Source organism: Puma concolor, chromosome D1 (genome assembly GCF_028749965.1).
Source record: "Puma concolor isolate L17-30 chromosome D1, mPumCon1.1.hap2, whole genome shotgun sequence".
NCBI classification, from domain to species: Eukaryota; Metazoa; Chordata; class Mammalia; order Carnivora; family Felidae; genus Puma; species Puma concolor.
In genome coordinates, this window is record NC_141676.1 from 8,727,597 (window position 1) to 8,749,285 (window position 21,689).

The 21,689-nt window shown below is 49.3% G+C and overlaps 2 protein-coding genes, 3 long non-coding RNA genes, 9 other non-coding genes and 1 pseudogene across 22 annotated transcripts; 12 read left to right on the forward strand and 3 right to left on the reverse strand.

The window, feature by feature from the left end:
* Positions 1 to 392: 392 nt before the first annotated feature.
* On the reverse strand, positions 393 to 573 carry LOC112852223 (U2 spliceosomal RNA; annotated as a pseudogene).
* Positions 574 to 3,086: 2,513 nt separating this feature from the next.
* Positions 3,087 to 7,616, forward strand: LOC147576409 (uncharacterized). Of its 8 annotated transcripts, XR_015240768.1 has the most exons (10): positions 3,087 to 3,501; positions 3,754 to 3,838; positions 4,066 to 4,116; positions 4,459 to 4,496; positions 4,683 to 4,731; positions 5,025 to 5,287; positions 5,502 to 5,538; positions 5,926 to 5,968; positions 6,210 to 6,240; positions 7,388 to 7,616. It is a non-coding gene; the product is annotated as an uncharacterized LOC147576409 (long non-coding RNA). The 8 variants fall into 8 exon arrangements; XR_015240765.1 differs by having other exon boundaries at positions 4,066 to 4,496; XR_015240767.1 differs by having other exon boundaries at positions 4,683 to 5,287.
* On the forward strand, positions 3,571 to 3,646 carry LOC112852214 (small nucleolar RNA SNORD26). Its single transcript, XR_003222848.1, has one exon. It is a non-coding gene; the product is annotated as a small nucleolar RNA SNORD26 (small nucleolar RNA).
* Positions 3,920 to 3,992, forward strand: LOC112852213 (small nucleolar RNA SNORD27). Its single transcript, XR_003222847.1, has one exon. It is a non-coding gene; the product is annotated as a small nucleolar RNA SNORD27 (small nucleolar RNA).
* On the forward strand, positions 4,315 to 4,389 carry LOC112852212 (small nucleolar RNA SNORD28). The gene has a single exon (XR_003222846.1). It is a non-coding gene; the product is annotated as a small nucleolar RNA SNORD28 (small nucleolar RNA).
* LOC112852218 (small nucleolar RNA SNORD22) lies at positions 4,778 to 4,904 on the forward strand. Its single transcript, XR_003222852.1, has one exon. It is a non-coding gene; the product is annotated as a small nucleolar RNA SNORD22 (small nucleolar RNA).
* On the forward strand, positions 5,115 to 5,180 carry LOC112852211 (small nucleolar RNA SNORD29). The gene has a single exon (XR_003222845.1). It is a non-coding gene; the product is annotated as a small nucleolar RNA SNORD29 (small nucleolar RNA).
* On the forward strand, positions 5,356 to 5,424 carry LOC112852215 (small nucleolar RNA SNORD30). The gene has a single exon (XR_003222849.1). It is a non-coding gene; the product is annotated as a small nucleolar RNA SNORD30 (small nucleolar RNA).
* On the forward strand, positions 5,707 to 5,775 carry LOC112852216 (small nucleolar RNA SNORD31). Its single transcript, XR_003222850.1, has one exon. It is a non-coding gene; the product is annotated as a small nucleolar RNA SNORD31 (small nucleolar RNA).
* Positions 6,008 to 6,132, forward strand: LOC112852217 (small nucleolar RNA SNORD22). Its single transcript, XR_003222851.1, has one exon. It is a non-coding gene; the product is annotated as a small nucleolar RNA SNORD22 (small nucleolar RNA).
* Positions 7,617 to 10,739: 3,123 nt separating the features above from the next.
* On the reverse strand, positions 10,740 to 13,419 carry LOC147576410 (uncharacterized). The gene is made up of 2 exons (XR_015240769.1): positions 13,079 to 13,419; positions 10,740 to 12,825 (listed from the first exon to the last, which is right to left on the reverse strand). It is a non-coding gene; the product is annotated as an uncharacterized LOC147576410 (long non-coding RNA).
* Positions 13,420 to 13,435: 16 nt separating this feature from the next.
* Positions 13,436 to 13,626, forward strand: LOC112852222 (U2 spliceosomal RNA). The gene has a single exon (XR_003222856.1). It is a non-coding gene; the product is annotated as a U2 spliceosomal RNA (small nuclear RNA).
* Positions 13,627 to 15,165: 1,539 nt separating this feature from the next.
* Positions 15,166 to 20,947, forward strand: WDR74 (WD repeat domain 74). The gene is made up of 11 exons (XM_025915598.2): positions 15,166 to 15,322; positions 15,412 to 15,518; positions 15,608 to 15,729; positions 17,131 to 17,206; positions 18,002 to 18,148; positions 18,290 to 18,391; positions 19,582 to 19,682; positions 19,770 to 19,825; positions 20,139 to 20,284; positions 20,369 to 20,425; positions 20,727 to 20,947. Exons 1-11 carry the CDS (start codon positions 15,259 to 15,261, stop codon positions 20,904 to 20,906), a joined length of 1,158 nt encoding a protein of 385 aa, XP_025771383.2. The 5' UTR covers positions 15,166 to 15,258; the 3' UTR covers positions 20,907 to 20,947.
* On the reverse strand, positions 19,481 to 21,689 carry LOC147576411 (uncharacterized). Of its 2 annotated transcripts, none has more exons than XR_015240770.1 (3): positions 21,561 to 21,689; positions 19,752 to 20,015; positions 19,481 to 19,634 (listed from the first exon to the last, which is right to left on the reverse strand). It is a non-coding gene; the product is annotated as an uncharacterized LOC147576411 (long non-coding RNA). The 2 variants fall into 2 exon arrangements; XR_015240771.1 differs by lacking the exon at positions 21,561 to 21,689 and adding an exon at positions 20,949 to 21,027.
* On the forward strand, positions 21,026 to 21,559 carry TEX54 (testis expressed 54). Its single transcript, XM_025915344.2, has 2 exons — positions 21,026 to 21,173; positions 21,298 to 21,559. The coding sequence occupies exons 1-2, from the start codon at positions 21,026 to 21,028 to the stop codon at positions 21,501 to 21,503; spliced, it is 354 nt and encodes a 117-aa protein (XP_025771129.2). The 3' UTR covers positions 21,504 to 21,559.

Sequence of the window (21,689 nt, forward strand, 5' to 3'; positions counted from 1 at the left end):
GACCCGGAACAGAACCCTGAGGAACGGGTAGGAATAGATAGTGAAAAAGGTCAAGAAGGAAGAGGAAACCCAGGAGGGTGCAGGGTCCCAGAAAGCAAAGGTAGGGAGCACTTCAGGAAGAGGGGGAGGTCACCAGTGTCAAATGCCACAGAGAGGTCAAGAAAGATGGAAGTATCTTCTGGGATTAAGTGAATGAGGTCAGTAGTGGCCTCCGTGGAGGGGCGGGTACAGGAGCTGGAGTGCAATGGGTTAAGGACAGAATGGGAGAAAAGGTCATCGCTGGAATGGGGACGGTGCAGTTTCAGAGATTCCTACTTTGTCTTTCCCACTGTGATAGCTTTTTTCCCCCAGCCCAAAGACCTGATGTGGTGGTAATGCGCTCCAACCTCAAGTATATCAACCCCGTTAAACACCCGGGGACCAGGAAAACGATGAATGGAGTACCCAAAGCAAGCTCTTATTCTAGCCCCCGCTCCCCAAATCAATGGAATACACTGTCCTCAGATACAGGAGGTATCAGATGTTAAACTGATAAGAACAGATACCACACTTGAGCTTAGCCAAAAGATCAATTCCTACCCGTATCAACTCCCTATTATCCCAAACCTTCCTCCCTCAGGTCCACAAATACAGCATATGAGCCTGTCCTTATAACCTTCAACATTCTCGTCTCCCCTGAGACCAGGCTAATCCTCCCCAGTGTCATGCTTCTCCACAATCCAGTAATTCTGTCATCAAATTGGGACTGTTTCTCCATGGAAGTGAGTAATTCCTGGCAAAGCGGTAGTTATTTGCATATCCACCTCCGTTAAGCGAGGCAGTGCCTCTTGTAGCCAGGTGAGGGCAGAGTTGCTCCCTGAGAAAACCCTCCCGGACCTCTGTAAGCAAGGAGCACCTGAGGTATGTAGGGCAATGAATTGGGGCTGGAAAAAGGTCATTCAAAATTTATGGAGATAAACTGATATATACTGAGTCCTACTTAGTGTCTTGCATTCTGCCAGGCAACAGGGATACAATGATGATTTACACGGGCATGATCTTGAATTAAAAAGAGTTATAGTGGGAGGCAAGGTGAATCAGGCTTGGGGAGGGAGTGGTGGTAAAAAAAAAAAAAAAGCTGGCAAGGAAAGCAGGGGTCTTAACGGCCATACTGGTGGGTCCTAAAGACGATGGAAAGGCACTGAAGTTTTATGAGCTGAGAAGTGAGACTTGATCATAATTTATTATATGGAAAAATCACTCTGGCTGCAAGGGGGAGAATGGATTGATTGGAAGGGAGGAAACCAGACCCAGGGAGCAGGTTAAATTTTTTGTAAAAACCTCAGGGTGAATGGCTTGAGTTAGGGTAGCAGAAGTGAGGGGCATGGACAATTGGGTGGAATGAATAGTGAGGTGAAGTCCATTTTGGAAAAGTTGAGGAGTCTGGGGACCAACCAAGTGATAACGTTCATCCAGAAGGCAACTGGACTTACAGCTGTGACGCTCAGGAGAAAGAGCCTGGGCTGGAGTCATAGGCATAATGCTGGTCATTAAAATCATGGGAGTGAATAAGGTGGCCCAGGCAGAGTGAGAAAAATAGCTGGGTGTGGCACCCAACTGGGGGTACATTACTGTTTAAGGAATGGCTACACTATCTACTTCAAGAGATCACTAAGACTGTTGCATCCACACGACTCCTGAAACAGAATGCTACGGGCACCAGTGACAGTCACAACAAACTTTATTACAATGAGAGGCAAGGCTCAGAGTTTTTATAACCGATCACATCGTTTTATCATCACCTGGGAACAGAACAAAGAAAGTTTCCAGATGAGTCAGAAACAGTTGCCAGATGAGTTAGAAACAGTTGCCTAATGAGGTGTTTATTTTAGACTTTCTGCCTCTAAGTTGCAACCAGTGGATCCCCTTGACCCTGCCTCTGATGCTCTTTTCTTTGAACTTTTGGTTCCTTAATTGGTGAAACCTAATTTACAAGAGTATGAGGCGTAGTTTACTAAGCGTTAGCCCTATACTACAATTTAACCCTTACAAGACATTATGAGAAATGTCAACAGTGGCAGAGGACAGGGTCTCAAGAACTGTGGGAACACAGTGTTTCAGGAAATAGGGAATGGATCAACTGGGTAGTGTTGCCGAGAGGTCAAGAAAGTGACTGAAAATAGTCTTGAGAAAGCACAGTGGACATGGCATATACAAATCAGCCAGGGAGTTTGTCAACATGAAAATTCTGATTCATTTGGTCTGTGGAAAGACCTGGGATTCAGGGGCACCTGGGTGGCTCAGCAGGTAGAGCACGCAGCTCTTGATCCCAGGGTCCGTGACTTTGAACCCCACGCTGGACAGTGGAGCCTACTTTATATATAACCTGTATATGTATACGCCCTGCTACAAGCCAAGCTCCTAGCGACATCGGACGGGAAAAACCGTCGCTCGGGAAAAATCAGACCCTGTCAGAAGATCCAAGCGGAGCAGGAGCACTGAGGGCCTGATTCACATTCCCAAAATGGCTCCGTACAAAGGGCCTTCCGTTCCCGGTACCCCACAGCCGCCCTCTACGCAGGGACCCTGCGCACCAGGCCTGCAGAGGCGCCCCGGGAGGCAGGCGTGTAACCGGGATGACGCCGGTCGAGACTTCAAGATGAGGTTCAGGGGGAACCTCACGGGGAGGCGGAGCCTGCACACCAGTTTAGGGTGTGTGTGGGTAAGGGGGGGCTCAGGGAGTGGTGTGGGAGCAGGCGGTCGTGACCGGGACGGAGCGTCTCCCGAGATCGTTGCAAAGCCGGGACCTCTGCGTTCTCGTCCTACAGAGAGCCGGCGGTACCGACCCCGCTGCAATGAGCGCCAGCGCGACTCCCTGAGACGCATGCGCGTCTTTCTTCGCGCCCCAGATGCTGAGTGTGCGCACTGCACTCCCGCCTTCCCTGGAATTCCCTACCCACAATTCCCCAGGCTCGCGCGCTGTCTCCATTATGCGCGTGCGCCCGCCATAGTCCCGCCCATAAATCCCGTGGGCCTCTGCGAGGTGGTATTTAAGTATCTCGCTGCCGCCCGTCTGCCTCATTTTTTTTTCCACGGTGTCGGGTAAGTATGTGGGTTTACTTTATCTTTTTTAAAAGGTGAAGCGAGGGAAAAATAAAAAGTGAGCGCGGCTTGCCTGAGCACTAATACATTGCATTTATTGCTGGGTGGGGGAGGGGTAAGAGCTTGGCCACGGTCTTGAGTCCACGAAGCAGCCTTGGAGCTTTGTGAAGGACAAGATGGCGATGGCGGGCCGTGCCGGCGGCCCTCTCTGTGATGAGAACTTTTTCACAGACCTGTACTGAGCTCCGTGAGGATAAGAAACTCTGAAGAGACGGGCCTTGCACAGCCGAAGTGCGACACAGTCGTAGCTCCGGCGGACAAAACGATTGTGAAAAAGCCGGTGTTGATTTAATGTCCTCTTGTCTGCAGGGTTCAGGCGCACGTCTGAACGCTAGAATGGAAAAGAGCCGACCTGTTAGGGTAAGTGTGTGGCCCTCTTTTACCCCCTCTTCCTCCGTTGTCGAGTGTACGGGGGCCCTGTGGGAAGTGCTACGGGGATGATACTAAGGATTGAACTCTCTCTTTCTGATGGAGTAGTGGAGAAAGCCTAAGAGTTCTGAGTAGCACCAGCCCGCAGCGAATGTTCGGGTGTTTCGCGCGGAGGTAAGAAGACCGACTGCAAAGTATGAAACTAAGTGAGAGGTGCCCCCTCCCCTTTTTTTTTCCTTCCAGATGTGGTTCAACTCAAAAGACCTTACGGGTTGGAGGATGGGACAAGACCCATCCCTGCAAAGTAAGCATTCCAGTGATGCTCCAGGTGGGTATGCAGTGATTTACCGCAGTTAAGGATGGGCACTGTGTCTAGATGGGGTTTGTTCTTGTTCAGATTATGCTGACCACTCTGTGATGAACATAAAAAAGACAAGCATATGGCTGATCTTAAAAGTGATGTCATCTTCCTGCTGAGAAGTGGACCAAGAGTATTCAAGGACCTATGAATGGCTATTTTAAGGTACATATAATGCCTTCCTTTTCTGTTTCCAGCATCTCCTCCCCAAGCCTGAGGAATCCAGCTGCCTCCAAGGGTGAAGACAGGTAATTTTTTGACCAAATGAGGGGATTGGAGTGTCCGCTCCTGTTTGGCCTACAACCAGGAGAGCAAAATGAGCAGTTTTGCCTTTTTGCTTCTTGCAGCTTATTCCTCTTAGAACGACTTTCCTGCGGAGGGAAAGAGCAACCCAACAGTACAGTTAATTCTTGAGATGGTGTGCTCTCTCTCACCCATTTGTCACTGTCAGATGATTTGAATAGATATGCTGATCCTCTGTGAGGTACAACAATTAATAGCATGTTAGAGTTCTGATGGCAGTTTCTATTAATGAAGAAACTTTGTTCTAGCCTAGTATTTTTTGATAACCATCTGGTCTCCTTTTGCAGGTCGTCCTGATGGTGGTAATATGTTGATTTACCTTATGGTGAGTAGCTTCTCCCAATACTGTTGTTTTGTTGGCATATATGTGAACCCATCAAAGGGTGATTTTTTTTTTTTTTTCATCGTGTGGTTTTTATTTGTCTTGTCGTTGTGACCAAAGACTTGACCAGCCCGTATAGCTTTCTGGTTCTTTTTCCTTGTAGTGATGTTTCTTGATCTATTTCTCTAGATGCCCACTGATGTGCTCAGGGTCGAACTCGTGGAAAGAGTTAAGGATGGTGAGTACTTGTAACCTTGCTGATTACAGCTTGCCCCAGAGTATAATGCCAATGAAGAGAGCAAGCATCCTGTCTTACCCCTGTTCTAGCCCCAGAGCCAGTAATGGTGAACCCACTGGGGCTAACTGGGTGAGAGGATGAGAATTTGTTCCATAAGGAACTGTCTGAGGTACAGCGTATCCCTGTCAATAGTATTTGCTTGGGTTTTCTTCACTTAAACCCATTAATTATATAGCTAGAATAGCTTTGGCTGTTTTAGATACTTGCTTGGCTAATTATATGATCTTCTTCAGGAGCAGCTTGTTCGTGTATACTACCAAAAGGCCTCCAAGTTAACAGGTTAGTTGGTTAATGTCTTTGGTTCATGCCACCAAATAGGCAAGTTTCCATGATGAATAAAACTAGCTCACTATGACTCCACAATGAAAACATGTGAACACCTGAGAAACTGGAAAAAGTAGGAATGGGGGGGATGCCACGTGGAAGGACTTTTCATTACCCACAGCTTTGTCTTTCTCTAGGTATGGTTACCCATAACCTGCTCATTTGCTCAGAGGTGAGTAGTTTCCATACGTGATACCTGAAGCATATTGGGTACAAAAAAAACCACCCTTTGGGGCCTAAACACGTGATGACTTACATGGAATCTCGTTCGGCTGATAACTTGCTGTTGAGATTGGAAATCTGATTTTCCTAGAAATGATGGTTTTAAAGGGGAACGATTTATTGCTGAACGTAAGCATTACTGACTCCAGTCTGGTTTGTTTCAGGTTCAGCACCTTCTCTGGAGCCCAAGAATGATTTGAGGTAAATGCCTTTGTAATGCTGTCATTTATATCCATTATGTAAAATTTACTAGGTGTTTTTAACGGGGAGGGGGCGACACTTTGGTCTGGGTAGCTATTCGAAGAAGACATTACTGACTTAATTCAGTCTTGGCTGTGGACACCCTGAACCATCTGTGACAAGCTCCCACTCACCAGTGATGAATGCAATACCGCCCCAGTCTGAACACTGTGACTGAAAGGTATTCTCTGAGCTGTGAGCTTATCTTAGAGTAAGTTGGCTGGTGGCTTCTATGTAAAATGTGCATGCAGAATACTACATAACCTTTACAACTGTGCCTTCCCTCTAAGCAATAGGGACCCAGGGGGATGACTGAGAGGCCTATAATTCCCAATCATTCTTTTACAGGTACCCTCAGCTATTTCTCCGCTCAGCTCCAGTCTGAAGTCAGGTGGGTAAACCTAGATACTAGATGGTCCAAATTAAAACTTCCCAGTGAAGAAACAGTCACATGTCTTACTTCCTGTTCTAGTCCCAGAGCCTGTAAAGGTGAACCCACTGGGACTGGCTGGGAGAAAAGAGGAAGCTTGTTCCAGAAGGAACAGTCTGAGGGATTACAAGAGATTTCTAAAGATGGGAAGGGAAGGACAAGTCACTTTGACGTAGAGTTTTTGTTTTTTTTTTTCCCCCAGGTCTGAAGAAGGAACAAGGCATAGGTAATGGGTAGGTATTTGTCCAAATATTGGTGTTTATTTAATGTTTATTTTTGAGAGAGACCACATGTGAGTGGGGGAGGGGCAGAGAAAGATGGAGACACAGAATCTGAAGCAGGCTAACAGAAAAACAAAAGTATACCTGAAAGTAGGTATTATGTTAGGGTTTTTTTTTTTTTGTTTCTTTTTAGAAAGCAAGTGGGGGAAGTGGGGCAGAGGGAAAGAAAATCTTAAGCAGGCTCCATACTGAGTGTGGAGCTGACATGGGGCTTACCCACATAACCAGAGCCTAAATCAAGAATCCTGTTCAACCAACTGAGCTATTGATGCTCTCCAGGGTGAACTAGTTTAAAGGGTAGTCCCTTGTAAACTCCATGTAGTACATACATTCTTCTTGTCTACCAAGAAAATGCACTTTATTCTGTACAGGAATTCAGTTCTTTATCAAAAGGGAATTTTCAAGTCCTGTTTTTGTACAACCTAGTTATTGCAATTAACATAATTGTTTAACCCTTTCTAAATACAGGTTTAACCTTCATTGTGACTTGTGCATGTAGCTGGATAGAAGGAAATAATCCTGGGGAAGTTGGCAGTATCCAATTTAATGTGGCACTTTGCCTGATGCTGTCTAGCTCAGGGAAGCCGGAAGCATTGTTCAAGGAGCCTTCTAAGATCTTCCCTCCCCCAATACATGCCTCACTGCATGAAAAGTTTCCTGGCTTTGGGTGATCCTTAGCTCTGCCTTAACTTTGGCAGGCTTGGTTCATAAGGCACAAAGAGCCATAAGGCATAATCACCATTAAGGACCACTCAGACGCAAAATATTGGCTGTCAGATTTTGGTATTTCACTGCCCTTTTTCTGCATATAAAATTCCCAACGTTTCAGTGGAGTCTGCTTTCTGTAGGATCAGGCCAGTAGCCCCTGAATTTCTGTTCCTCTAATGAGTTTCTGGGTCTCTACATTCTTCCTTTTATCTGGAATTGTCCTGGTTCTTGTAGGTAACTCAGGGTCCCCACTCAAAAGTTCCTGCTAGGAGGTACCTGGCTGGCTCAGAGCATGCAACTCGTGATCTCAGGATCCTGAGTTTCAACCCCGTGTTTGGGCAGAGCCTACTTCTAAAGTTTTTTTTTTTAATTGTGAATGTTCATTTTTCAGACAGGGAGACAGAATCCCAAGTAGACCTCATGCTGTCCAGTGCAGAGCCCAGCGCAGGACTTGAACTCTGAAACTGAGATAACCTGAGCTGGAATCAATGGTTCGACATATAAACAGACTGAGCCAATGAGGTGCCCCTAAAAAAAATTTTCTTAAGTCAATGCTAAAAGGCTTACTTTGGCCAATTATTGTGTTTATCCTGTTGGTGTAAATATAACTTGATGAGAATAATCCTGCTTGTGTCTGTCTTCCATTTGTTCTTTCCATGGGAAACCAGAACTTCTGTTCACTTAGGACATCTGGTAGGAATGCTCCGTGAACACCTCAATTGACATCACACATCCATCTTTCCATCTACATGTGCCATTGTTTCTGAGCATAAATTTAGCAAGTGGGGTTAAGGTACATGAATGAGTACTTGAAAATTTACAATCTCATTCAGATGGATTGTCGCCTCACACATACCTAATGTTTTCAGGTCTTTGCTTTTTAATTGGCCCTGGGCAAGCCAGCTTTAGGGGTGGGCAATAAAGCCCACAAACCTATGGCGCTGTTGGGGAGCGGATAGTTCTACTTATGTATAAGTGGGATGCAAATAGGTTGCATAAGAAAAGATACAAGGACCAACTTTTAAAGTTGGTGGGGGAAAAAAAAAAGCCCGGGGGGAACACAGGAGAAACCGTGAGCTACCACAAGCAATGAGAATCTGCAGTGCTGACCGGGAAACATCAGATCACTTGTGTCAAAGCCACTAAGGTCAGGTGGACTTGAAACAAACAGCAAGCGTTTAGCTTTTACTACAGACCAGCCACTATGCACACGACCTCTCACCCCAGTACTTACTGTGGGAGGTCTTTGCCAGAAGTATCCTTGGATAAAGGGGAACCAGCAAAGAAGCGACTTGTCCCTGTCACAGAAACCAGGGGAGGAGAGGGTTACTATTCAAAGTCCTAGGTACTTCAACATCAGGCCGGGTGCTATCTCTAGGAGTCTGGAGGCTGCTTCTACTCTAACCCAGTTGGATTCAGCAAGGAGACGATGGAACCAAAGTTGGATCTAGGCTGGTACAGGGGCCAGAAGGTATTCACTGGAGGGGTCTGGTTGACAAGCCTTCCAGGAATACTATTCTCACCATTTGGCAAATGAATTCAAATTAAGATCCAAGTCAATGGCTACTCTGGCTAAAAGATGAGATCACAGACAATATGGAGGAACGGGGGAGAGGGCTGGAATGATTGAGGCCTGGCTCCCCGAGTTCCTGATGCTTCAGACCACCTTTCCCCTGAGCTTCAGGTACATCCACTTGCTCCTTGACCTCCTTCCCTGATATATCTAACTGGACACAGTCCCTGGAGTCCCTGTCCTGCCCAGGTCTGCTCCCCCCTGACACAACACCCTGTCTCCCCACCTCCATGAATGGTCACAGCACTGAGCAGCTGCTGTGTCCCAAACCTAGCAGTGTACTGATCACAGGAGCCATGGCCTTGCTTTTGCGGTTGTTGATTGCTGTTTAGTTACATTCTTACAAGAGGGAGGGAAAGGGAAAATAGGACAGTGAGTGCATAAGATAGTGTGAAATAACACAGTGGTTTTCAAGCAGCAGTGACTTCATCCCCCAGAAAAGAATTAATCCCTGGAAACGCTTTTGGTTGTTACAACTTTGGGGGTGGTATACTGGCATCCAGTGGGGAGACCCTACGATGCACAGGCCAGCTCCCTCTCCACCACTCCAATGAATCATACAGCCCAAAATGTCAATAGTGCTAAATTGAAGACACCCTGAGATCTGTGAGAGATGCCAGCAGGGAACAAGAATCCGTGATTTGGTAAGAAGGTGGTCAGGGAAAGCGTCTCTGAGGAGGTGACATTTGAGCTAAGATGGGGAGTTCTGGAGGCTAAGGAAGGAACAGCTGATGGGATGAACCGGAGTCACTCAGGATGTATTCTGGAGTAGACGCAACAGGACTAGCGGACGGAGTGGATGTGGGGGTGAGTGAAGGGAGCATAAAGGCCGTTCCAGTGGGGACAGTAGGGAATGATTTTGGATAGCGTGAGTCTCAGATGCCTCCCTGACACCCAAGGAGTCAAGCAGACGTGGTATGGTATAGGAGTTGCCTGAGGTTGGAGTCTCCACCACTTACTAGCTGTGTGACCCGAAGCGGTTCAGTTTCTCCATCTGTAAAAGATGGAACATGACAGTCACCACTTCTCTCTCAAGGCTGTTCCTACATACAAAGCACTTGGAATGGTGCCTGGCACCACTGACCAGTCAGGCTGGAGACGGGGAATCCGTTGTCACCATAGCACCGAAAGCCCAGGCACCAGATGAGAGGCTTTCAGTAGAAAGTGTGAATTCGAATTTCTAGAGAGCTGGGGGATGGGGGGGGGGGGGGGCGGTTCACACAAATTAGCAAAGCGGGTGGTGGAATTGGTGGCCAAGAGAACTCTTTTCCGGGAGCTGCAGGAGCTGTCCAAATCCACCCCCGAGTCGCCACGGGGAAGTGGGCCCAGTGGAGCCAGCCTTGAGTCCAGGAGACCGTGCTCTCAGACAGCCCTGCCACAAGCCGAAGCAGGGCTTCCGGGACCATCCCCATCTCTGCCCCCATTTTTTTTTTAATGCTTATTTCTTTATTTGGGGAGAGGGGCAGAGAGAGAGACAATCCCAAGCAGGCTCTGCACTGCCAGCATAGAGCCTGATGTGCAGCTGGAACTCAGGAACCTGTGAGATCAGGACCTCAGCTGAAATCCAGAGTCGACCCTCAACCCGCTGAGCTACCCAGGCGCCCCTGTACCTCCAACTTGATATGACCTCATTAGGTGTTTGGACGCCATCAGGTTCTCCTGTCTCTTTAGGACTGTGGGTGTTAATGAATGGGCTTAGGGGGCCCTAAAGAATCCCCCCAGGAAATGGTATGCAAGACGTGTGTAAGGCAACTCGTTTGAGGAAAGCTTCAACAGATTCTCAGAAGGGTTGGGAGATGCAGTTACATTAAAATCAAAATCTTCAAACTGACTAGGCTGTTCTTTGACATGCTCTATATTGTGCTGATTTTTAAGTTTATACCATTTCTTTTTTTTTTAATATTTTTTTAACATTTATTTATTTTTGAGACAGAGAGAGACAGAGTATGAACGGGGGAGGGGCAGAGAGAGAGGGAGACACAGAATCGGAAGCAGGCTCCAGACTCTGAGCCATCAGCCCAGAGCCTGACGCGGGGCTCGAACTCACGGACCGCGAGATCGTGACCTGAGCTGAAGTCAGACGCTCAACCGACTGAGCCACCCAGGCGCCCCAAGTTTATACCATTTCTTAAGAACACACACACACACACACACACACACACACACACACAAAGTCTAAAATTGTTTAATCAATTTATAAACAACAAGAAAAGTACCAGTAAAACATTTTATGGGGGGGGGGGGATGTTATAAGCCTTTCAACATGTAACAATGTATAGTGTGTCAGTTTTGTGAAAACAAAACATCAAATTTATTTTATTATTATTTCAATGTTTATTTTTGAGAGACAGAATGCAAGCAAGGGAGGGGCAGAGAGAAAGGGAGACGCAGAATCCGAAACAGGCTCAGGCTCTGAGCTGTCAGCACAGAGCCCAATGCGGGACTCGAACCCACAAACGGCAAGATCATGACCTGAGCAGAAGTCAGAAGCTTAACCAACTGAGCCACACAGGTGCCCCCAAGACATCAAATTTAAAATGTATGCACACGGAAAGAATACTCTTCCCTTGGCCTCACTTTGCCTGTCATCAAAGCCAGTGATTCTCTGTGATCCCCTCCACTTCCCTCCACCTCTGCCATCACAGCCACCCTGCCCCAATCCCCTCCAGCTCTTGCCTGGAGAATCACAGGAGGCTTCTCCCAGTTTTCCCCAGTAGACCATGAACTCACGAAGCCAAAGGTCCTGTCTGATTTTATCATTGTAGAGCATGTGCTCCATAAGCATAAACAAATGGACACATGGCCTCCCAGGAGCAAAGGTTAATTTCCAAGTTCTTATGGTGCCTGCACTGTCAGTCTCCCATACTTGTATAGAAAGGGGCAGGGTAACAGCGGACTGAGGGTGAAGGAGCCACTCCCCACTTGCCTTGGCTTCAGAGGAACAGGGCTGCTGCTGACTGCAGACCCACCTGAGGAAGCACGGCCCACCAGATCTGTGTTCTGGGATGCTTGGCTGTACATAGCCTGGGGCAGAAGGTGAAGCCCGCTCAGCTAGGGGGCTGTGGCCTCGCCCGAAGTTGGGTCCAGTAGAATTTGGAGAAGGTTCAGATTGAAAGAAACTGAACGTTGCTTTTGCCCCTGTATTGGTTTTTATTGCTGTTGAAACCAATTACCACAAACTCAGTGGCTTAAAACATAACAACTTATTATCTTACAGTCCTGGAGGTCAGATATCCAAAACAGGTCTCAGTGGGCTAAAATCAAGCTGGGTCCGCAGGACTGCATTCCGTTCTGGAGGCTCTAAGACAGAGAATCTGTTTCCTTGCCTTTTCCAGCTCCTAGAGGCTGCCCACATCCATCTGATGACCTCCTTCCATCTTCAAAGCTAGCAATGGCTCATCCACCTTATAAGTGCTCCATCACTCTGACGCTGGTCCTGCCCCCCTCTGACCCTGATGAGGACCTTTGTGATTACAGGCACCCACTAGATAATCCCAGATAAACTCTCCTTCCCCCAACTCTTAATTTAACCACATCTGCAAAGTACCTTTTGCCATGTAAGGTAACACATTGAGAGGTTCTGAGAATTAGCACGGGAGTATTTGGGGGCAGTATTCTACCCGCCACACCTACTTAATTCAGCCCTCCCTGGAGGCTCTGGATTTACATATGGGAACCTTTACAAACTGCCTGTTTATTAGCATCAGGGACACAATGCTGAGAGCCTTGCTCTCTAAAATCATAGATTATAGAAATTTTGCTAGTTGAAAGCCTGTCAGTGAGAACAGAAGGTCCCACCTAGTCACCCTGACACAGAGACAACGGCCTCTATTTCCAGCCCGGGCGTAGAATTTCAGTGAAGGAGATTTCCAACAGAACGTTCCACATTAAAAAACAAAACAAAACAAACAAACAAAAAAAAAAAAAACGCTCCACATTTATATTAATATACTTTCCAGGGAAACGGGACCTCAAGTCCTTTCTCAGCTCCGGCCTGATCATCAATCCTTTTCATACAGCCGGACTTCGCCTTGAGCCTACAAAAGAACGGCTTCGTTTACATTTTATCTACACTGGCCTCAGCCTGTCTCTCCCACCTGGGTTTAGGAATCGAGACCCCCCAAAACGCCTTTCTCCGGGCATCTCTTCCCTTGTGTGAAGGGCGCACGGTGGACGATGCGTCGTAAACGGCAAGATTTAAGTGGTTTGGGGGTGGATGGTACAGTCAAGGAGGAGGCGCGGAAGGGAGGGGAGCCCTAGAATGAGAGGGGAATGCAGCCCTAAAGCCCAACCTCAACTGGGTTCTCACTACCGCCGTATAAGCGCGTTATTAGTCCCCAGTTAACAGAAAAAGATTCCAAGCAACCGGCCTTATGTCATCAAGTCAGGAACTGGCGAGCAGGGATCCCAATCCAGTTCTTCGGACTCCGAAGCCTGTACTTGGGATCGATAAACAAACGTCCCGGGGAAGGGCGCCACCACCTACCGAAACGCCTTCCACCCACTCACCGAGAGCGCCGCGCGGCCTGCCGGCGGGGAGACAGGCCCGAGTCTGGGAGGCAAAGAGACCACGCTCATATTGAAACCCAAACTTGTATGTGGACCAATCCCAAGAAAGAAAATCATTGGCAGGGCGGGGTTATGTAAAACACGCGGAGGGAGTACAGGCAGGCAATGCAGCCAAGACCACTATTTAAGATCTTTTTAAAAAAATATATAGCTATTATTATAAAGGAAGGATAATGAGACGTTGAATTTAAGAAGTATTACATATTTCAAGGTAATCTAATCATTATGTCATAAAAATCGCCACAACCGTAAAAGCTATAGTAAGGGTAAGGGTTGCCAGGAGCCGGTTGCAGCAGTATCGCTTCTCGGCCTTTTGGCTAAGATCAAGTGTAGTATCTGTTCTTATCAGTTTAATATCTGATACGTCCTCTATCCGAGGACAATATATTAAATGGATTTTTGGAATTAGGAGATGGAATAGGAGCTTGCTCCGTCCACTCCACGCATCGACCTGGTATTGCAGTACTTCCAGGAACGGTGCACCCCCTTCTGGGGGAACAATAATGGTTTCAAAAAAAAGAACATTGCTTTCAAAAGCATCTTAACTCATTTTAAGGGGAGTGGTGGTTTTTCTTAAGCCTACTAAACTAATGGGGCTGTTAAGTAGTTTTGTTGGTAGGTGGCTTCAACCCAAGTTATGACTTCCCTGATTTGTGAACTCGCTCGCGCCGCGCGCGCGTTTTTCTCCCTCTCTGCCCTCCCAATGGGCTCCGCGCTGATAACTCAGAAATTGGAGTCTCTTCCGGGTTCTGTGTCTTTTCCGCCGGCGGTGCTCTTTGTCAGATAGAAGTGTACCAACATTAATAAGAATAATACATTGCTCAGTACCTCTCCCCAAGGCAGTTTCTATTTGGTAAATAACTTTCTCGGTCTGGGAGCTAGAGTAGCAACTTTTTTTCTCTTGCACTTTTAGAAAATGCTTTCTTTAAAGGGTTCAAAAACGATTTGCAGGTTTGTTTTATCCTGGATTATAAAGGGGAACTCCCGGGGGATCGGCCCAGCCTAGCCTAAACCCCAGGTGTACCCCCGAGTTTACAATGAGAGGAAACCGCCCACCAACAAAGAGGACGTCTCGCAAAATAAAGGAGTAATTTAAAGAAAGACTTTTAAGGTTAAGGTGGAGTTTAGATTTGATTTAATGTAATAGGCTCAATACAAACGTGGAGGGGAGACAGAGGGGTCAATGTCCAGTGTATCCCGTGAAGTAGACATCGTGCTTGTTACCTTGGTAACAACGTTTGCATAAGTGTGGAATGTTGTGCTCAGAACCCTCATTCACAGCTCTGCAGCTGAGCTGGAAATCGTGGCTGCTTCTCTGTGAGGCCTTGTGCAGGCAAGAGTGCGATGCTTTATTTCTTACTGATAAAATTTTAAACGGGCAAATTTCTGGTACTCTACTCTCAGAGAACAAAATCTCTGTAATAAAATTGTAGTCATTCACAGGAAGGGTGGTTACATTTATGCAGCAGCAGCTTGTACCTGGGAGAAATACTGTTAATTTTGCAGTTTTATTCTCAGTTGGAGCTGATGTTTTTTACTATCACCAAACCTCAATGCGAGGAAATAAAAACGACGCAGCTACCTCCACTTTCTAGGTTTCTATTTTAAGATCATCGGTTTCATTTTCCCCATCCTTCGTCGGTTTGTGGCTTTTACGCTCGAGGTTGAAGCCATGCGCCTCAGTGATTTTTTTTTTTTTTCTCAAGTGTGCTCGTCTTTCTTGTCTTGTACAGAAAACATATTACACGATGCTTTGGAGCAGGGAGGCGCCTTCCACTCCAAGTACACAACTGTCAAGTTACTCTCCAGATCTCCACCAGCACCCCCAGAGTTCGTAAAGCAAAACCAGCTGCAGAAGGCAGGGGACCAGGGGATCTTTACTCTTCTCTTTTTTATTATTTTAAGTGTGTATTTATTTAAGTGATCGCTACACCCATCGTGGGGCTTTAGAACTTACGATACGGAGATCAAAAGTCACGAACTCCTTCCACCCAGCCACCCAAGCGCCCTTCTTCCGGCTTTTTAAACGGCAAGAGAGGGCGTTCATCCGGATCAAACGCGGCGCGCTGGTGACGCAACGCTGCGCCGGAAGTGCGAGCCGTGGGCTGCTGGGTTCCGTTATGGCGGCTGCTGGGGCACGCTGGAACCATGTGTGGGTGGGCACCGAGACCGGGATCCTGAAAGGTGGGTGGCCGGGCCCAGCATCGGGAAGTGTGTGTGGGGGGGTGTCCCTCGCTCGCGACCCCGGCGCGACTGACGCCCGCCTCCCGCAGGGGTGAACCTTCAGCGCAAACAGGCGGCGAACTTCACGGCGGCAGGACAGCCGCGGCGCGAGGAGGCGGTGAGCGCCCTGTGCTGGGGCGCGGGCGGCGAGACTCAGGTGAGCGGCCGCTGGTCGGTCCCGAGCTGGGGGGATCTACGGTGCGGCAGCCTCGCCCTGGTCGCCATCCTGCCCTCCTCTGCCCGCAGATCCTGATGGGTTGCGCCGACAAAACAGTGAGGTACTTCAGCACCGAGGAGGGCAGATTCCAGGGCCACAAGCACTGCCCCGGCGGGGAGGGCACGTTCCGAGGCCTCGCCCAGGTCGACGGGTAAGACCGAGCCCCTCGCTGAACGCTCAGGTCGTAGGGACAGCGTGGAGGCTCTCGCGGGACTGCCGAATATTGGGCAATCAACCCTTAGGGACCCCAGCCTGGGCTGAGTGCTATTGAACGCCTGCTTATTAATAGGCATTGGACGAAATGCAAAGGCTGCAGGCAAACCAGACACGTGCAGTACCTGCCTTCATGAGTTTGCATCAAGGGTATTTTTCCTGGCTCCATAGCTTTTTGGATGACCCTGAGCAGGTCACTGAATAGTTTAGAGTATGTTTGAAAATGGAGACTAACAACCACCAACGATACGGTGAAGTTCCCAAAGGAAAGGATAGGAAAGTGTTAGTGGTTAAGTAACTGGGGGGTAGCTTTCTTCCAAAGAGGGAGAAGGCTGTGAACAGGCTGTGTGGGTTTGGTGGTGTTCTGAAAACTGACTAGTCGAAGTGCCTGTCTTCGAAGTGCCTAGGTGAGTCACTTGAACTGAGCCATGAAGGATGGGTAGAATTTTGACAGGAGGAGAAAGGAGTAAGCGCGTTTCAGAAAGAGACTGCTGCCTGGGCTGAGGCCAAGGATTGGTGTCAGGCTACATGGTAATTTCAGGCAAGGTAAACAGCATTTGGGGGTGGAAACCGAGGGCGCGTTTTAGTACAAGATGGGCAAGGTAGGTAGTGATTAAATGTGAAGGCCTTTCAGCGTCAGACTGAGAGATTTGCCCTTACGATTTTGCAGGTGGTTTTGAGCGAGGAGGGGTGTGGAGAATGGGTTGGAAAGAGTGGTTGAGAACCTCTTGCCAAAGCCCAGGCAAGCACCGCCACAGCCTGAACCGAGGCGGGGAGGGTGGGCAGATGTGAAAAAGAACATAGGCTCGGGCTTTACACAGATCCTGGGGGAGGCTTGCTTGGGGAGGGGGTGTGTGTTTTAGGGAGAGATTGACATTTAGTGTCTGGAATGCCAAACAGGGAACTTGAGAGAAGAAGCTAGTGTTTGACTTTGGCCAGACCCGAACGTGAGACCAGTCCCACTTCAGCTCTTTCAGAGCTACTGATCCTGACCCCTGGTGACCCACCCAAGGTTCAGAAAAACCGGCAGGGCCGGCTGCCCCCAGATAATAGCAAAGGCACTCTGCTTTGGAGTATCACACGCTTGACTTTCCAGCTCTGGTTCTGACATTTAGAGCTGTGTGGGCAAATCTTTTTACACTTCTTAGAGCTTGAGTTTCCTCACTTACAAAACTGGGAAACCATCCCCCGTTGAGGATATTAAATAACAAACATGGGAGGAGGGAGTCTAGTTAATGTGAATCTGGGGGTGGGTTGACTAGGGCCCAGAGAACACTTGAAATTCATACTTACTTACTTTTTGTTGTTGTTGTTTACTCTAACCTCCCTCTGCCCACAGCACCCTCATCACATGTGTGGATTCTGGGATTGTCCGGGTCTGGCGTAACAATGACAAGGAAGCATCCTCTGACCCAGTAAGGCTCCCCTGCCCTGCCAGTGATGGGGAAGATGAGGGCCCGGGTAGGAACCGAGGGAGGGCTTTGGGGGAAGAGGGTTTTTTGTTTGTTTGTTTCTTTGTTTTGTTTTGTTGTTGTTGTTGTTTTTTAATTTACATCCAAATTAGTTAGCATATAGTGCAACAATGATTTCAGGAGTAGATTCCTTAGTGCCCCTGACCCAGTTAGCCCATCCCCGCCTCCCACAACCCCTCCAGTAACCCTCAGTTTGTTCTCCATATTTATGAGTCTCTTCTGTTTTGTCCCCCTCCCTGCTTTTATATTATTTTTGTTTCCCTTCCCTGATGTTCATCTGTTTTGTCTCTTAAAGTCCTCATATGAGTGAAGTCATATGATATTTCTCTTTGACTAATTTCACTTAGCATAATACCCTCCAGTTCCATCCACGTCGTTGCCAACGGCAAGATTTCATTCTTTTTGATTGCCGAGTAATACTCCATTGTATCTATCTATCTATACCACATCTTCTTTACCCGTTCATCCATCGATGGACATTTGGGCTCTTTCCATACCTTGGCTATTGTTGATAGTGCTGCTATAAACATGGGGATGCATGTGCCCCTTCAAAACAGCCCACCTGTATCCCTTGGATAAATACCTAGTCGTGCAATTGCTGGGTCATAGGGGAGTTCTAATTTTAGTTTTTTGAGGAACCTCCGTACTGTTTTCCAGAGTGGCTGCACCAGCTTGCATTCCCATGGGGGAATAGGATTAAGGACTCCGGAACTGACTCTCATCTCCTGTCTCTTTCAGCTCCTGGAGCTGAGTGTGGGCCCTGGGGTGTGCAGGATGCGCCAAGACCCAGCACGCCCGCACGTGGTTGCCACGGGTGGGAAAGAGAATGCTTTGAAGGTGTGGGACCTACAGGGGTCGGAGGAGCCTGTGTTCAGGGCCAAGAATGTGAGTGACAGTGGTGGGAGGGGCTGGGGCTGAGGTTCAAGGAGGCTGAGGCCACTGAGTTGGGGGATGATGATGAAGAGCTGAAGGACAGGGCCTATGAGCCCTCCTGCAACCTGTCCCCCCCTCTATCCACCCCACCAGGTACGGAACGACTGGCTCGACCTGCGGGTTCCCATCTGGGATCAAGATATACAGTTCCTTCCTGAATCTCAGAAGCTTGTCACCTGCACAGGGTACCATCAGGTGAGGTACTGCCCCACCTCTACCTCCTCCGGGGCTTAAGCAGCCTCCTAGAGAAACAACGAAACAACCTGCCTGGTGGCACAGGCCGACCTTCATCCTCTGTCTCTGAGCTCCCAGAGGGAGCATTCCCCACCCCGCTCTCCGGCCCCCGACCATCCCAGCCCCATGGCTGAGCCAGAGACCTTCTGGTACATTGTAGGATGAGTTTTCTGAACTGTGACCCTTCCTTCGCTTCCAATGTGGAAAGGAGGAGAGAAGAAGGGAGAATTCTGCTTCTTTCACAGTAGAATCCCACGGTCCAGGTGTCATGAGAGGACACTGGGTTGGGTGTCAGGGGAACTGGGTTCTGGTCTTGATGCAGCCTCTGATTTGCTTTGGGACCCAGGCCTGACCCACTCCTCTGCATCCTCGGCTCCTTGGCTTTTTGTTTGTTTGTTTGTTTAATGTTTTCATTTATTTTTGAGACAGAGAGAGACAGAGCATGAGCAGGGGAGGGGCAGAGAGAGAGGGAGACACAGAATCTGAAGCAGGCTCCAGGCTCCGAGCTGTCAGCACAGAGCCCGACGCAGGGCTCGAACTCAAGGACCGCGAGATCATGACCTGAGCCAAAGTCTGACGCTCAACCGATTGAGCCTTCCAGGCGCCCCCTCAGCTCAGCTTTATAGGAGGGAGGGCGGGCGGGCCCGACTGGAGATCTTTACAGCTGGCCTCATTTGAAGTCCTAAGATCCCGGCAGGACTGGGTCCCTGTGTTTGTCCCATTTCCTTTGCTCCTGCATACTGAAATCTGATCTTGGGGATATGTCGCTGTTCAAAACACACTGCGAGGGCTTACTCTCCCCTCTGTTGCTCAGGCTAAATTTCTCTGCCTGAAATTCAGTACTCTCTGAAAATTGGACTGGCTTGCCTTTTCATGCCAAGATGGGAGTATGGAGGGGTGGAATGCCCACACATGTGGACCCTGGAAATGCTGTCACCACCCCCCCAACCTGGGGGACCTCTCACCCTAAGCAGATCTCCTCTGCCCACTCTTCCCTGACAGAGCAAGAGGGGGGTATGTTTCAGATGAGAAAGTTTCTCTAAGAGTGGGTCATAAGAAAGCAGTGTATGAAGGAGGGAGTGAAGATACGGACAATCCAGGGACGGGTATGTGGCGTGAGGGTGCTCTCGTGATGCTTCGGTGTTCTCCAGGTCCGTGTCTACGATCCAGCCTCTCCCCAGTGTCGGCCAGTCCTAGAGGCCACCTATGGAGAGTATCCACTTACGGCCATGACCCTCACTCCCGGGGGCAAGTAAGTGTTGAGAGGACACAGAGTGGGGCTCGGAGAGGACTCTAGGAGGCTCCTGCTGACCCCACCCACCTCTGGTCTCCTCCTTAGTTCAGTGATCGTGGGCAACACTCATGGGCAGCTGGCAGAAATTGACCTTCGGCAAGGTGAGTGGACTAGGGAGCCTTGCAGGAGGGGAAGAGGCGGGAGGAAGGGCAAGATTCCCTCTGAGGGGGTACAGTGGCATGGTGGAGCCCTCATTCAGGTGCCAATTGCCTGGGTTCAAATCCTGGTTCACCAGAAGCTGTAGGGTCTTGGACAAATTACTTCAGTTCTCTGTGACATTAGCTCCTCCACCTGTAAAATGGAGATATTAATGACAACTCCTGTCCCCACCTTATGTTGAGGTATAAATATTGAAACGGTAAACAGTGGTTGTTGGCTGGCCAGCTAGTGCTGATGCCTCCCCCTCTCCTCCAGGACGCCTACTGGGCTGTCTGAAGGGGCTGGCAGGCAGTGTCCGAGGATTACAGTGCCACCCTTCAAAGCCCCTACTAGCCTCCTGTGGCTTGGACAGAGTCTTGAGGGTGCACAGGATCCGGAATCCACGGGGTCTAGAGCATAAGGTGAGAGCTGGCTGCCTTGTGTGCCCCAAGCCACGTTTCCGTTTCAGTGTCCCTAGCTCCTTATGGCCCCTCTTGGTTTTGTAGGTTTATCTCAAGTCTCAACTGAACTGCCTCCTCCTGTCAGGCAGGGATGACTGGGAGGTAAGCAGCTGGGTCTTGGAATGTGGGAGCAAGGGCACAGATGTGAGCACTTCCCCATGGAGAGAAAAAAGAAACAGCTGGAACACAGCCAGAACTGTCTGCCTGTCAGCCAAGTTACTTAGGTTCTCTGAGGGGGGTTAATAGTTATAATCCTGGCAGGGCTACTGCAAAGGGCCACATAGGAGCATGGATGGGAATAGTGTCCGGGAGCAGGAATTGAAAGTGCTTTCCCAACTAGATCCTCCTTCCCCCGGCCTCTGTTACTGTGCCCCAGATCCCTAAGTTTTCTCCCACTCACCAGGATCAGCCCCAAGAGCCTCAAGAGCCCAAAAAGGCGGCCCTAGAAGACACAGAGACAGATGAACTTTGGGCCTCCTTGGAGGCAGCTGCCAAGCGGAAGCTCCCTGATTTGGAGCAGACCCAAGGGGCTCTCCAAACCAGACGGAGAAAAAAGCAGCGGCCTGGATCCACCAGCACCTGAAGAGCCTGTGCTCACTTTGTAAATAAACAGTTTAACACCCACCATGACCCTGAGCCTTTTGTGATGGGAGAATGGAAAGAGGACTGGCTGCTCCCAGCGCTGGTGCAGCAGAATAGCTGATGTCACAAAAGCCAGGCGCGGGGCCTGGTGGGCTGGCGTGGGCGGCACGGAGTTCGGGGCCGCTCGGGACCATGGGCTGCTGCCAAGACAAGGACTTTCAGGCCTCCGATGATCAGGCTAAGGAGGCTGATTCGGAGGAAGTCGAAGGTGAGACCCAAGACACACCAGCGGGACCCAGGAAGCGGGAGAAGGGGCTGCGCCGAAGGGGATCGCCCGGGAGGTTGGACCGGGGAGGGTAGAGCAGAGCTCAGTGGCCTCGTCATCCCCGCAGGCACCGAAGAGGTCGATATGGACTCGCCGGACCAAAAGACTCTCAAGTCGAACGAAAGCGTTCTGATCACCGTGCTGTGGCGGCGGCTATCCCTGTGCAGCCGTCGGGGCTCTCGTGCAAACAAGAGGCACTCAGTCCAGAGTCAAAAGCATGCGTTACAGCAGAGCAAGCGGGAGGGGATCCTGGAGGAGCCGGAGAAGGGGTGACCCCAACCTGCTCTCAATCTGCCCCAGCCTCCGGAGAATAAAGTTTCTAACATGTACCTTTCCTATCTTGCTTGTCTCCGCTGCCCGCTCTGGGCGCACTGGACACCGCCGGGGCTCTTTAAGGCCCCTCCCCCGAGGCTGGCCCAGCCCCCTGGGCCCCAGCTCTGGTTCCTCAGGGGCGGGGTC